Raw genomic sequence first — 14,686 nt, 5'->3', positions numbered from 1 at the left:
TGAATCTCAAATAGCTTTGAGAAAAAAGGTAATCCTGCATAGGGTAACCCCTCCCCCTCCAGGTATCTGCAGTAGTTTGGATTTTATAAATAACAACTGGTTAGACTTAGAAATCAATCTCCAGACAACTCTGGTATTTTGAGCAGGCAGAAGGAAGTGAAACTGGAGAGTGGGAAGAAGAAAAGAAAAATATTATACAGCAGATGTGTTTCCTGCAAGGAAACTAAAAAGAACGGAGAAAAACCTTTATGCTTAGTTTAAATTTGATGGCTTTAATTTCTACGTGTATCTGTTGTTTTCTTGTGTAATGAGGCACGCTCAGTTTTGTTACATACATCCCTCATGCACCACAGCATGCAAAGGTTGTGCACTTTTTGCTTCATAGCAGCTCTCTCATGTACTCTAATAATGCCCCCCTCTGTGGGCTGTTGACAGTATTTCTGCCCACGCTTCAGCTCTGAAGCCATAAACCTGTGGTGCTTGGGTTGAAGTAGAACCTGCATTAGTGGGCAGTAACAGGCACCTTCTACACCCTGCTTGGTTAACAGAGGGTATATCACAAACATTTTGCACTTGGATTTAATGATACCTAGAGAACAGTATATAACTCTTGATCTTGCAACATCTTTTCTTTAACCTTTCTTCTGTCCTTGCTCCATTCCCTTCTCTGCCATTTGTAAGAATTCAAAGCTAATAAAGACAGTTTTCTTAAATCACTATGTTAAGTGAATAGTGCAATGAGAAAACACAAATTTGAAGTGATTCAATTCAAAAGGTTTGATTTGTGAAATCAAAACAAGAGAAACAATTTTCTGGTTTGACATGCAGAAAGTAGACTGCTCATTTTATTTTCAAAACAGCGAATGGGAGTGTGTGAATTTATGATACTAACATTTGAGCGCTGTATTTTTTCCTTGGGTCAAGTGTAGTGCAATGTCCCCAGGGCAGGTGTACAGTCAGCCAGCATATACATTGCCTGTGTCAGAAAAGCATTTTGCCCATTTTTCACATTCTTGATCTAATGGGGACTGTTAGGAAACAAGGGAGATGGTGCTACAAAGAGCTTCTCTTTATAGTCTTCTGCGTCTTTTCAGCAGTTTTATCTAGTTGTTATGAATTGCGCTTGTTCTCTGGCCACTGTTACCCGTGTTTCCGCAGTCTGGGAGGAATTTAACTAAGAATCTTCCTGTAGGAGCATAAGTGGCTCTCTGGTCAGAGGAGGTTTTCTGATCACTTGTTAGCAGAGCTTGATTTTAATCACTGTCCCGTGGGGAAAGGAGCTCGTCGGTTGGCCTCTAAGCCATTCAGCTTCACTGTCTGAGGGGAAACCTGTCAAATAGTCTGTGTTCTCTGATGCTGTAAAGCAACATCTGGGTGGAAGGAAAGGGAAAGCAAGTAATCATTATTGCATATCGCTCAAGCCAATAGAACTCACTAAGGAACATGTGTGTAAACCTTTTTGAATATTGAAAAGTGAGGTAGGAGCGGCAGAGAGCCAAAGTAATTATTTTTGCAAGGGCTGTTATTTTCTGGACATAAATACTGGGTAGAAGGATGGAGGATGAACCCAAAACGTTTTCTGTCCGTGACACGTATGCTGAAATAATATGTATTACAATGCATGATGTTATTTCACCTGGGTTTTCAAATGTTTGGCAATTAAGTCTTAGAGATTTGAGAAGTAACTGGGAATACTTAGGTGTAGATCTGCAAGGGCACTGAAAGCAGCCTCTTTGTAGGGAATAGTAAGGTTGTAGCTTGTCATGCCCTCAGACCCAGGCGTGCATTTTAACATGTGTGTGCTGTGCCCTTGGACTCTTCAGGCAGTTGGATGTTTTGTGTCTGAGGAGGCATGATGAAAGCAACTCCGAGCTAGTCCCTTTAAAGGTCTTTAAATCTGGAGTTAAATGGTGTATGTCTTGCCTTTTAACTATTATGGGCCTTCATTTCAGGATTTGAATTCAAAACTGGAGACCGTTTCATTCTTTCTCTGTGACACTCACTGCACTTCCCCCTCCACCCGCCCTCCCTCATATTTAATTTTATAGTTCTTTCAGACATAAACATGAAAAAAAAGCAATTTTGACTTAGTTTCTGAGTGTTGCTGCAAAGAAAAGTAACAAACATCTGTTTTTACCTTAACTGCATCCATATGTTCAACCTCCCCATCACCCTCCTTCCCAAAAAATTTACAGCCGTATTTGGTGGGTACTGCATACTGTTGAATTAACTTTCTTCACAGTTAGATTAGAGGGTAAGTTCAGAGACTGAAAATATCCGTACTAAACAGTGGCCAGAAGCTACATTATAACTAAGCCAAGTTTTCAAGTTTTTTACTCTTCCTCTCTTAATTTATTTCCATATTCCCCTTCTCCCCTTCCTACCCCCCAAGAAAAGAGGAGATGATCTAGGAGACTTTTTAAGGAACAGGTTATTGTGGTAACCAGATAACTGTTAACTTGTGAAATTTGCTTATGGCTTTCATGGTTCTAAATTAATTAACATTCAAAACACTGTGTTATGTAAGTATGTGGTTTGAGATGCATACTGTGTGGATTATTGTAAAGGGTTGCTTACCTTGTTTCATTTTATTACTTCTTGTTGTAGCATCTGGAACAATTCTGGCCTTACCAAAATTTTGTTTTTGTAGAGGATTAATAGGAAGAAGGCAGTTTTACTGAGATACTTGAGGAGCAATGAAACGAAATGTTGAACGATACTATCTTTTAGTTTGTGGTGTGCAGCATGCTTTCAGCAATAAGAGTTTGTAGAGCTAAAGATATCTTTCAAACAAAGGTAGTGCCTTTAATAGATGTGAAACTAGTGAAATTTCCCAAATATTTCTACCTACAGTCATCTAAATGGTTGTATGCTCCAGAGGGATTCAGCAGTGTGAGATCACAGGCCCTTCCTTTGCTGCTAGAAGCAGCTGTCTGTCTCTTAGTAATACTGAAAACTCAGTTAGAAGCTGAGCTATAATTCATTAGAAAGCAAGTGGATGACTTTTTGACTGTTGGTCATTTTACTGTATATTCTCAGGTAAGTAGTAAGTTGCTTTCTTCAAAGGAGATATTAATTATAACTCTGAGGAAAAGATTCCTTGCTCCTGCCTGATTTTCTTTGACAGGTTGAACAAAAGTCTGATTGACATCTGGTGGTTCTTTCTAATATTATGTAAATTGAGGGAGCGGGGATTGATTGTAGCTGCACCGTCACATTTCTGCTGACAGAGGAAGGTCATCTTTCCGTATGTGATCCTTCTGACTGAGACATCAGAACCTCGAGTCGACATCTGGGTTGACTTCAAATACAAGCTAGGAAAAGAAGGGAATCATTTGGGGTTGCTAATACACTCTCTTAGTCATTATTACGAAATGTGGAAGTTAAATAAAGAAACCTTTACATTTTTTTCTTGGTAATTAGAAGGAATGCAGGAGATTTTTTTTTTCTGAAGTCTAGCCACTATGTCTAGACGTATTTGTCCAAGTGGTGTTGCCTTTACTCAAGAGTTGTTCAGATTTCTTTTGGATCTCTTGAAGACACTAGTAGAGACGACGTACAGATGCCAGTATCTTTGCTTTTATACTCTATGTGCAGTTTTGATGTTTTATGAAACCTTGTTACCTGTAGTATGACATGATGTGATTGTGGATTTTCCCCAGTTCTCTTGGCTAAAAGGGAAAGATAGTGTCAGGGGACTACTGCAGTCCTGGAACTGTAGACGCTCATATTTTTTTGGAAGGACCAGATGGAACCTAATGAGTCTAAAAGACTTGTTTGTGCCGGAACTGTACATCACAAAGTCAAGCTAGATCATGAACAGGGATGTAGAAACTGACTGTTAAGACTGAAAACAGAGAATTTGTGATCCTCTGGGACAGATTTTGGCAAAGTCATTGTCCCATTGGCCAGAATTTTCACCAGGTCTGACAGAACGCTGTGAAAACAGGCAGTGACTATCGACTGGTGGATTGAGTAGCATATTTTATACTTCTTTGTAATATCCCAGAGAGATTCTCTTCTGCACTGAGAATGGGTGGGAGACAAATAGCTGTTCTCGTGCTGCTGTTGGGTGGTCTAGGAGTGTGATTGTGATGAGCATCGTGTGTGAGAGCAAGGAGTGGAATCATAACTGTGTCTCTTCCAGTTTTTACACTGCTGGAAGGTAGTGAGTTCCTCTGAGATCTGGACTGTGGAAAACAGCATCCTGCCTGTTGATCTTCCATTGGTTTAAAGCAATTATAACATCTGATTTTTCGTTTTACATCAATTTCGGCTCTTGTTATGATGAATGTATTGGAAATTTGAAATGCTCTGCATCAATTTGTGATATCTTGTGTTTCATTTTTCCTTACTTAGTACTGGCATTATGTAAGAGTCTATAATTTCAAGTGGTAGCGTTGGGAGTTAAAGGACATACCAGATTCCATGATTAAGAAAAAATTCTGATTCCCTTTAAATGCTGAACGTGGGCATTTGGGAATGAAAGTTTCTGTATTGATCATAAGTCAATATACAAGGAAGTTAACAAATCTGAAGCTTATTATTCCCTCACTTTCTTCTATTTTCATCTCTAAAAGAGATGCATGGGAGTTGTGCTTCAAGAATATTTTATTAATTTTGAATAACTTATTAGTTATATATTTAATAGGAAATAAATAGTAGATCCTATGGACTGTAGATTTGCCCTAAATATTTTGACAAGCATAGAATAATTGACATCAAGGACAGTGTGCTTTCTACTCCCCCTGTATTCTTCTGGTGCTACCCTCAATGCAATGCAGAATTCCCATTTGCTAGTAAAAATATGCCTCTTAATCTGCAAGTAAATGTAGGCATATCTTTTTAAAATCTGGATGTTTTGAAACTAACAGCTTTTATGGAAGGGGTAGAGCTGCTGACCATTATGCTGTTGCTTTGTTAATGCCTCATGTCTTAAGAGACCTCAAAGCCTTTGTAATTCCCTTGATATCTCGAGTCACAAAACCCCAGATTTGAATTTTAATGTAGCATGTCTCATCAGCAGGAAGGAGACTTGTATGGTCTTAGTGAGCTTTAGTGTTTCATGAACTGATACGTTCCTCAAAACGTACTCATGGAATCACAGTGTGTGTATGTCAGATTTCAGCCAGCTTTTTGATAAACTTACTTATTCGTCAGTTCTTTGAAGATTATGGCGCTTCCCAGAGGGGGCAAGAGTGTTAGAATCTGGTCATAGAGTGATTTCAACTCCTGCTCTGATGAGTTCAGAAGTTTCAAAAGCCCTGCCAAATGTATTAAGATCAAGTGTTTTGGATGGCATGTTTCCTATCAGAGGATGATTATTTTAAGGCCTCAGGTGCATTCTACTTTTGACTTTGTTATTTCTGTAACAGGAGAACACTGTGTGTCCTAGTAATGGTCTTTATTATTATCTAAAAATAGTTGTTTGCAACAATAAGATCAGCATAAGTGTTATCCCATTGTCTCGGAAATTTTAATGAGTGGCTAAAGTAGAATAAGAAATAAAAGTGTTGGTATGATGATATTCATATAGCTATAAAAGTAGCTAGTAGTTTGGTGGTTTAGCATTCAAGCGCCCCATTTAAAACACTTCTTTGAAGGGCCTGATTTTCAAGACTTCTTTTGAAAATAGAACCTAGTAATGCCTCACCTTAGGTACTCAACATCACTGGATGCTTTTGGGAATGTAGAACTCAGTGCTCCGTGTAACAGAGAAACTGAAGTATGGGCCCGTGTTCAGTCTGTTATCCCACAGCAAATGCAAGGTAGTTCAGCTCACCATGAAAGAGATGTAAACTAAGATGAAGGATTTAAGATTTTGTGTAGTATCAGCCTGTTTCTGTGAATAGTGCAGGGGCCAGCCTGACAAGGAATAACTTGTTGAATTTTGGCTGCTTAATGTTGTTACCTTTAAGCCAGTAGGCCAAGAGGTGGCAACATGGAAAACTAGTTGGACATGCCTAGGCAGGAGGTACAAGTTCACACATTTTAGAATAATTATTTTTAAGAAATCACTAAGCATGAGATGATATTTTCATGTATTGTCTATGAAGAAAGTGCTAAAGCATGTTGCTGAAGATACAGAGAAACTTTAAAAAACCTCTCATACCTTCACATTCTCCTTTAGCTGCATTTAATATTAGTTGTTAGTTTAATGCATCCTAATGTTGTTTGCTCTTTTGGAATAAACCTCAAAGTAAGAAAAAAGCACAGCATTGCTGTGAAGCTAAGCAGTGGAGTTTAAATAGAAGGAAAGTAGAACACTCTTAATACCTACAGAAACTTTTTAAAATTTAACTTTGGCTTTTGAGTTATGATACAAACAGCATAAGCCAGTGTTAGAAAGGAAAAATGGAGCCAATAAAGAGGGTTTCTGATTATAATAGCTTGTTTCTGTTTAATATCATTGAGCAGGATGAGGTTTTGCAGAGTTTCTCATGGAAATAGCATCCACAGTACTAAAGTGATTACCTCATTCTTAGTACCAGTGCCAAGCACTTAGCCCCACAGTGAACACACGGGCTTGATTTTCAACATGAAACAAACCAGAAGTGTGGAATGACATTTTCAGGTGACAGTTATGGTTCTATTGCCTGTAATTAGCACCTCTTAACATGCAAACCTGCCTGTGCCTTTTCCAGGCTGTCGAAGCTCAAATACGAAGTTTTGGACAGACCCCTTCCCAACTGCTCATAGAACCACATCCTCCAAGAAGCTCTGCCATGCAGGTGGTAAGTGCCATGTTAACCCTTTGTGACCTGCTGTTGTGCTCACTTCCTTTGCTGTCTTAAAGTTGCAGAACTGGCCACTTCACTTTGCTTTTATGTGGTCGTGGAATTATGTTATTAAAAACAGCAGATGAGTTATGATTTGGTAGGAGTGTATGCAGTGCTTAACTCTTTTTTTTTATTTATTGCTGAAAGGATTGCATTGATTTCTAGTACAGACTTTTTTTTGTCAGTGTAATCTAAGAACACTTCATCAGTTGATTTTTGTTAATACCATACCTGTACAGGTGAGAACCAGTCATCATGGAGACAATTTAGTTAATCTTTGGCAGATTCCCCAAGAAGCATGGATTTAGGAGGTGGAACTTCCTTGTCTTTTCCCCCAGGCATAGGTTTTCCCCTAAAACCAGGATTACTAGGAATTCATGAGCTGAAACTAACATAGCAAAGAATGTGACTAAATGTGTTTTGCAGTAAAGCTAGGGTGATAAAATCCAGGCAGTGAGCATTAACATGCTTTCCCTTTTTACCTCTACTTGTGTCGAATATAATTTTCTTATACAAACTATTATTTTATTACTGATTACTTTTCATATCATGTTGTGTGCAGTCTTTGGGTTTAAAATATCATTTGTGTTGTCATAGATCCAGAACTAAGTATGTTAAGTGATATTCTGACAAGTGGAGCTAATGGTCTGCTAATTCACAGAGTTCTCAAAAGGTTATGTTCCTTTATTGTTAAGATGAACATTTTACACTGCAATATAAGAAAAAGACATTTTCTTCTTGTATGTCCTGTAGGACATATGTCCTACTCAAACAGACTAAGGTTAATAGTTTTAAAACATAACTGAAGTGGAGAAGGTTTTAAAAAATTTCACAAAAATCTGGCATGTTTCCAAAGTAGATTGCAAATCTTGTGGTGTTGGAATCTGATAAATCTAAACTTTCTTGTCAAATTGAGCTATTAGCCTTCCTCAAATGGGTCACTTGTTGTACATGAGACCTGCTCAGCTCAGTGTCCCCCCATCCCCACCACCCTTCCTGCAGCCAGTACATACCACGCTTGGGCAGCTGTGCCGTGGCCGTGCTCCTGCCCTGGGATCCCCTGTAAGGGATGCACAGAGATTGTGCTGGTTTGTGGTCTGCTGGTCTGTTGGACCTCCCACGGAGTGTCCCAGTCTCACAGAGCCCTGCAGTGCCTTGTGTGTGCAACCCACAGGGCTCTCTCTTTCTGAAGAGCTCTGTTAACAGGGATGTTGGAGAGCCCAAACACTCCCATCGTGCAGCTCCATGCCATGTGTGTGTCCATCTGTCATGGTGCCATGCACTAGGCACTTGCTCTCATTTAAAGGGATTTGTTTCAGGAAGAGAAGGAACTTGAGAAGTTGCTTGTTGACGTGTTTGTCAGACCCATTGTTATGTGAATAAATTTGATACTAGGAAGCAGTTCGTGTGGTTTTATCATAGTGTTTTTCATGATGCTGAAATATAAAAGATTTAGTACGTAATATAAGAAGTTAAATTCTCTGATGTTAACTGTTTCTAACTCCTGTGGTTTTTTGGGCTGGGGTACACCCAGAAAAAAAAGTCCTTAGTTCTCTACTTGCTTTGACCGGTTTTGTGGGTATTAATACGTGATTTTATAATAGCACTACATTAGGTGGTTTTAAAAGTAGTTTAAAAGTAGTTCCTGGAGCTGAAATACAGCAAGGATATTTTTCCTGTCACAATTTTGAATTATTTCTAGCTCTGTTATTTACTGAGTTTTGTTTTCACGTGTGTGTGTGTGCATGAATGCATGAATACAGCCGGATTGGAAGCTACCACGTGCTGTGTTAAGTGCACAAGCCATAATATACACCAGGTGTAGTAATTAGCAGTCACACGATGGCTGCCTATTTGTCTGGTTTTGCTGCTGTTGCTGTATCCCCTTGTGTTTTCAACCATCAGATAGCTGGATTTAATTGAGGCCACATCAGATGAGGCATTACTGACACCTTTAATTGAATGAGCATCCAGGGAGGATTAACTCATAATATTGATTGGCTTTTAGCCACTTGCTCAGAAGGGTGTCTGGGTAGCTTATTAGTTGCTTTTATTTACACCTTTATGCAAAGACTGTAAATAGGAATTCATAGAGCAATATGTTTTTCTAAGTACTCTTAATAACTTTTTAAAAAGGAGTGATAATAAAAATGCAAATGTATTTAATTTTTTTATTGGTTCTGTATAAATATACATTAAATGTATGCACTTACATACACATATATGTAATAAAATATTGCAGGGGGAAAACAGCCAAGGACACTTCATTAGTACTCTAATTTGTTTATTAGAAAATTACAAATACTTGAGCAACCTGGCTACTGGTGACTAGGATGATCATACCTCTACATCTCAATGGGGTTCTCTTTTTAGATGCACCACACAGTCATAAACCCACTACATTTTGCTTTTTCTCCTCATGTTTGATATCCAGATCTAAGGTCCTCAGTATTTTGCTTCGAAATTTACAATATTCTTAGACAACTTAGTTAAAAGGTTATTAAACTTTTCAACTTACTAAACTAAAAAAACTAAAACCTTAAAAAATTGTGTTGAAAATGAGAATCTGAATTCATTCTGGAAACAACACAGGGTAGCGTCTGTAATCACATCTACTTTATATTCTTTACAACTGCATTTAATTATGTTTGTCCTTTCAAACACATTTGCAGTGAAGTCTTCTACTTTGCATTCATAAATCTTATTTTTGTGCACCAGAAGTATATACAGAACATACATCTAGTGTATGTGTGTATCTGTTTATTTTAATGTGCTTTCATGTTCTCCTCTGGCTTGTAAAGAATTACAGTCTGCCAATTTAATGCAACTTGAGAAAATCTCTGGGAGCAGGAATTCCTTTTGCTCACTTTTTTTTTTGTTTGTTTCCCTCCTAGTTAGGCTTTGCTTTCCTTGACATACTATCTCTGCAAATACGAAGGAGAATTCTTTTGGCAGAGATAGGTGATTGAAAACTTTTAGTTTAATCTGCTGTGATCTGTAGCAAAGTCTGTATATAGACACTCTTTGTGTTTAGCAAGACCCTCAGATTAATAATGTGTGTAAAGGTTTTTCTACCTCAAATAGTCTTTTCCACAAGCCTGTCCGCTACTACTGCATTTGCTTTTCTCTGCAGCTGCTCTCTGATTTTGTGCGTTTTAATCCAATCTTCCTTCTCTTGTCCTGTCTTTTCTCCTCCCTGTGTTTTCTTTTCCCGTGTATTTGGGTCCTTGTTGTGTGCACTCAACAGTATCTCCTCCTGCAGAGCCCGTTGATGTTCACAGAACAAGCTCAACAGGACGTTATCATGGTCCTAAAGTTCCCGTCCAACTCGCCTGTCACTCACGTGGCAGCCAACACCCAGCCTGGCCTGGCCACTCCTGCCGTGATCACAGTTACTGCTAACAGGCTCTTTGCTGTAAACAAGTGGCATAATCTCCCTGGTAAGTAAATTAAAGTCAGAAGCCTAAGAAACCCGTGCCATAAAGCAGTGCTTCCGTTGTCTTTTCAAGATTTGCTGCTGAACTGTTGTAAGTTTAAAGTGGAAAGAGCAGGTCCAGTCCTTTGACACAGCACGTTCTTCACATGTGGACTTAGTTTCTCCTTGAGAAAGTAATCTGAGCTATTGTGTAGTAAGATGTGTAGCACACAAAAGGTTTGTAACAACAATATATTGCTTTCCAGGCCATCAGGCACTATGCAAGAAGACAAAAGCAGTGTATCACTATTTGGTCATGGCAAAGGCACACTCTTCCTCTTAAATCTGTTTTTCAGTCAGTTGGAAGCCTGAACCATATCATGTCTAAGACGGTTTTAAAACATGTAGGACTTGTCTGAAATCTTTTCTGCTGTCTTTTTGTTGTTGATTATAAACACCATAATCTGATGTTAGAGCCACTCAATGAGAATTAATAAATTAAATGCATGGGGAAGTCTGTACCTTAAACATCCCAAAGTTATTAAGTGTTTATGTATTTGTCAGTATGAAAAGAAAACACCAGAGCCATTTGCATAGCAACTAATCAAATTAATTTTCCTTTAAAAATGTCTTGGACTGGAGAATTTAGTCATTCTGCTTTTAATTCTAATATTTTCCAATCTAAGACATTTATCCTCCTTTCCCTGACTATGACAGTCTTAGACCCAAGCTGGGAAAGGTAGTTTATTTCAATGGTATGCAGTAAATTTGGTCAAAGGCTTTTCAAGAAAGGGAAAAAAGAGCTTCTACTCAAATAACTTAAATAGATGTTTGCACCAGAGAAATACTTACATCACTGAGATTCCTACTGAGAAATCTTGACCTATGGTCCTTGATTACTTTTTGAAAAAAGCCAGATGACTCCCACACTTTTTCCTAATTCTTACAAATTACCTCTCAACATTGTCCAAATAGAAACATCTATGTATTATTTCACCCACCCAAAAAATGCTTAAAAAGAAAGGTGGGAAGGAAGAGGAGAAGGGAGACTTGTCTAGATAACAAGTTGTAAGCAAGAACTAATTACAGGACTCCTTTCAAAGGAGGATGACAGTATCCTCTCATGCCTTGGATGTGTGACCTTGGGCATATAATATTCAAGGCTTTTAAAAAAATGGCCTTTGTGGACATAAAACGGTCATGGGAAAGAAAGAAGGTTCTAAAGTGGTAGGAGCTGATTTTGATTTGTGGTAATCAACTGGTTTGAGTTGAACAAAACTTTCAGATATTTGTTTTTCCCTCACCTCTGAAAGGGAGAACAGTAAACTGTGCTTTTGAGTCACTGTTTTTTCTTTTAGAGGCATTTTACACCCGTCTTGCCTTTACAAAGAATTCAAGAAAACCTAGATCAAAACAAACAAAAGCCAACCAACCAAAACCCAACAAAAACTCACCTCACCCCACTTCTCTGAGAGCACACTTGTCAACTGCAGGCTGTTGATGGAGTATTGTGCTTAAGATATCTGGGTATGGACTCCTGAGACTAACCTTCACTATTGTTGACTTCCAAATTTATACCGAAATGGGATCTGCTGGGATTAGAGAGCAGGTATCATTACTACTCCATATCTCCTGCTGTGGGCTAAGCATTGTCTTTACTAATGAGGCATCATGATAAAAAAGTTAAGTTGCCAAGTGACCAGTTGTCACTAATGTGTAATTAAAAATCCCATTCCTGCCTTTGTGTGTGAATTTGGTGGCTTTGCTGACATCTAATGGCACTGGTACCCAGCAGGATGCTCACTTTTGTCACGTAGATTTTGTGTTTTGCTCTGTATTAGTGTTTTATTGCAGCAGAACTTTGAATGTACTTATGAATCATTTATTTAAGAAATCCTTCTATTGATACTAATTTTTATATTAAGCTATGGATGGTAGATGGAAAAATCATAGGTTTAAGCATTCAGCCATTATTATCCATTTCTCTTCAAAGAATGTATTGTGGGCTGGTTTTTTTTAGGAGTTGCTTGTTTTTTTTTTAGTGAAGCTGAGAAAAAAAAGGCTTTCTTTCTAACACTGAAGGAGAATTCAGTACGTAAACATTTCACTGGTATGCCAAGTGCCCAGATGAAATGTAGGTTGGCAGAATTAATGTATTAACTTCTATGCAAACTCGCAAATAAAATGGGTTTTGGTGATGGATGAATCCTTAAATACTGGATGACTACAAGATTTCCCTGTCTGCATCATAAACTGACTTTTTAAAAAAAATGTCCTTTGTGCTTCAGTTGTTCAAAGCAGTGTTTTAAAAAGTAAAGAGGAAAATAGTATTTGCTACAGTCAGCAGATGGTTGTCACATTTTGTTTTCAGTCCTCTTTACCACTTAATTTTGTTTTGTTGCGACAGGAGAGGTTGCCAGTAAAGCATCTGCTAGAGCTTATGGCTCAGGACCAGAGCTGCTGCTGATGGCATACATTCAGAATAGCACTAATCTAAAATAAATGTTTAATAAGCAGCTCGTGAAAGCACCTGGATTTTTTTTTTAATTCAATTGATGCAGAAGAATCTTGAACAGTTAAAAAAAAAAAGGCTTTGATTTATAAAATGTATGTGGCTTCACTGTTAAAAAAATGCAAAGTTTTAAAATCTTCTTTCCTGAATTCCAGCTCATCAAGGTGCTGTACAAGACCAGGCTTACCAGCTGCCAGTGGAAATCGATCCTCTCATAGGTCTGTCACTTCCTTCTCTCTTTGCGATTCATTAAGCTCTGTATGGTGGCCCTGAAGTGTAGATTACGGTTGTTTTTCACTTGCTGGTTGCTGGGAATGGAATTTTCCTGATAAACCATTTGCATGCAAATTGGAATGCAATGAGCTGTGGCTATGCTGGTATTTCATCAACTCCCCCTCGTTGGTTTGCCTAATTTGAACAGGCCTAGGACGCGTGTCAGTGAAAATTAATATGGATGCTGTAATAATGTGTGATTGAGAATGTGCATGAAGTACTGTCAGGATAATATTGGATCTTTTCATCACTCAGACTTGTTGATGAGCAGGAGCGAGGCACGTTATGATGAATTGGTGCACTGGTAATGTGATGGAGCTCCTTTGCTGAGGAAATTTTCATAATAACAGTGGGGTTCTTAACTGCACCGTGTTGTGAAAAATAAAACCATAGTGCCAGGGTTTCATCATTAAAGGAGATCAATCCTTTCTTCATAGACCTGCTGTTCAGGCTGAGGGGATTAATGTGTAATTGCAAAGCGGTTTCAAAGTTGAAATATATTGCCCACTCCATTTTAGTATTGAGATATTAGTATTCGTTTTTCAAGGGTATTGCATCTTTTGATCAGCTTCACTGATCAATTAAATCAGTTAAATCACTGATCAATCAGTTAAATTTGTATATGTTTTTCTTTTATTAAAAAGGGGTGGAGGAATGTCTCTCTTTTATGTAATGACTCAGTGTAATAGATTCAATTCATGACTTTTTATTATAGAGGTTTATTAGTTCATATAGGGCTGATTTTTCTATTAGCATGGTTAGAGTTTGGTCAGTTCTTTCATTACAGACCCAACTTTGGGGAGTGCATACTTGGGCTATAATTCAGGAATCTGTAGCGTGGCAAATGGAACCTTATATAGGATCAGAAAAGAAAAACTCAAACAACCTAACCCCAAAACACAAACTAGTTGTGGGACAGCAGCAAAGAAGACGGGATTCTGTGCCCCCCAAGCACTATTAGACATCGATCTTAGTTTAAAAACCAGCTATTTCAGAGTTGTAGTTTAAGTGAAAAAGATAGGAAGTGGCCAATTACAGAAGCATGGGAAAATCTGAGCAATCTGAACTTGCCTGGATAGGTTAGAATGGCAGGTCTTTCAGCTAGTTAGAATTAATTTCAAAAGTAATATGCATATCCCAGTAGGAACTGCATTGTATTAGTTTGTAGGTACAGGCTGTTCCTGTGTAGCCATTTTGCTGGGTAAGCTCTGTGATAATTAAATCAGGAACAGTGTGGGCATATGAAACCATTTTATAAGAGCTGATAAAATGTTTTCCCAAAGTTTCTAAAATCAATTCTCAACTGAATAATATAATAGTTACAATTTATAATGAGGAGGACACATGCTGTAACTCTCTTTTCTTCCTGAAATAGATTTTATCCAAAAGATGTTTGGAGCAGGAAATATATATTCTGCTTTAAAACCTGCTATCAAGAAGATCTTAGAAGTACTTGTAAATGTTACAGCAAAACCCTCAAAATCACATTGAACTTGTCTGATTACTTTTTTTTACATATTGTGAAAAACATGAGGAAGGACATAAAATTTTTATTATCCTTTGTGGGTTTTTTTCATAATTTTAACATTAAAATTCCCTTTTTGGCCCGCCTTTAATTTATAAAATACTTTGGCTTTTGTTTGGTATAAACACCTTTAAAATTAATGTTCACATTCTGAAAAATGGTGTAATATTCTCTTCATATGA

The 14,686-nt window shown here is 37.9% G+C and overlaps 1 protein-coding gene across 4 annotated transcripts in view; it reads left to right on the top strand.

Annotated features, from left to right (window-relative positions):
• The window catches only part of LRBA (LPS responsive beige-like anchor protein), a 408,434-nt gene that overhangs the window by 356,371 nt on the left and 37,377 nt on the right, over positions 1-14,686 (top strand). For 3 of the 4 annotated variants that reach the window (XM_064651760.1, XM_064651759.1, XM_064651758.1), the window contains 3 exons: positions 6,645-6,734; positions 10,027-10,219; positions 12,862-12,924. In XM_064651760.1, coding sequence (XP_064507830.1) covers positions 6,645-6,734; positions 10,027-10,219; positions 12,862-12,924 — 346 coding nt within the window. The remainder of the gene's footprint in view (positions 1-6,644; positions 6,735-10,026; positions 10,220-12,861; positions 12,925-14,686) is intronic. The other variant, XM_064651761.1, reaches the window with a different exon arrangement.

Source organism: Pseudopipra pipra, chromosome 4, assembly GCF_036250125.1.
Source record: "Pseudopipra pipra isolate bDixPip1 chromosome 4, bDixPip1.hap1, whole genome shotgun sequence".
Lineage (NCBI taxonomy): Eukaryota > Metazoa > Chordata > Aves > Passeriformes > Pipridae > Pseudopipra > Pseudopipra pipra.
This window is presented reverse-complemented; position numbering and strand designations above follow the sequence as displayed.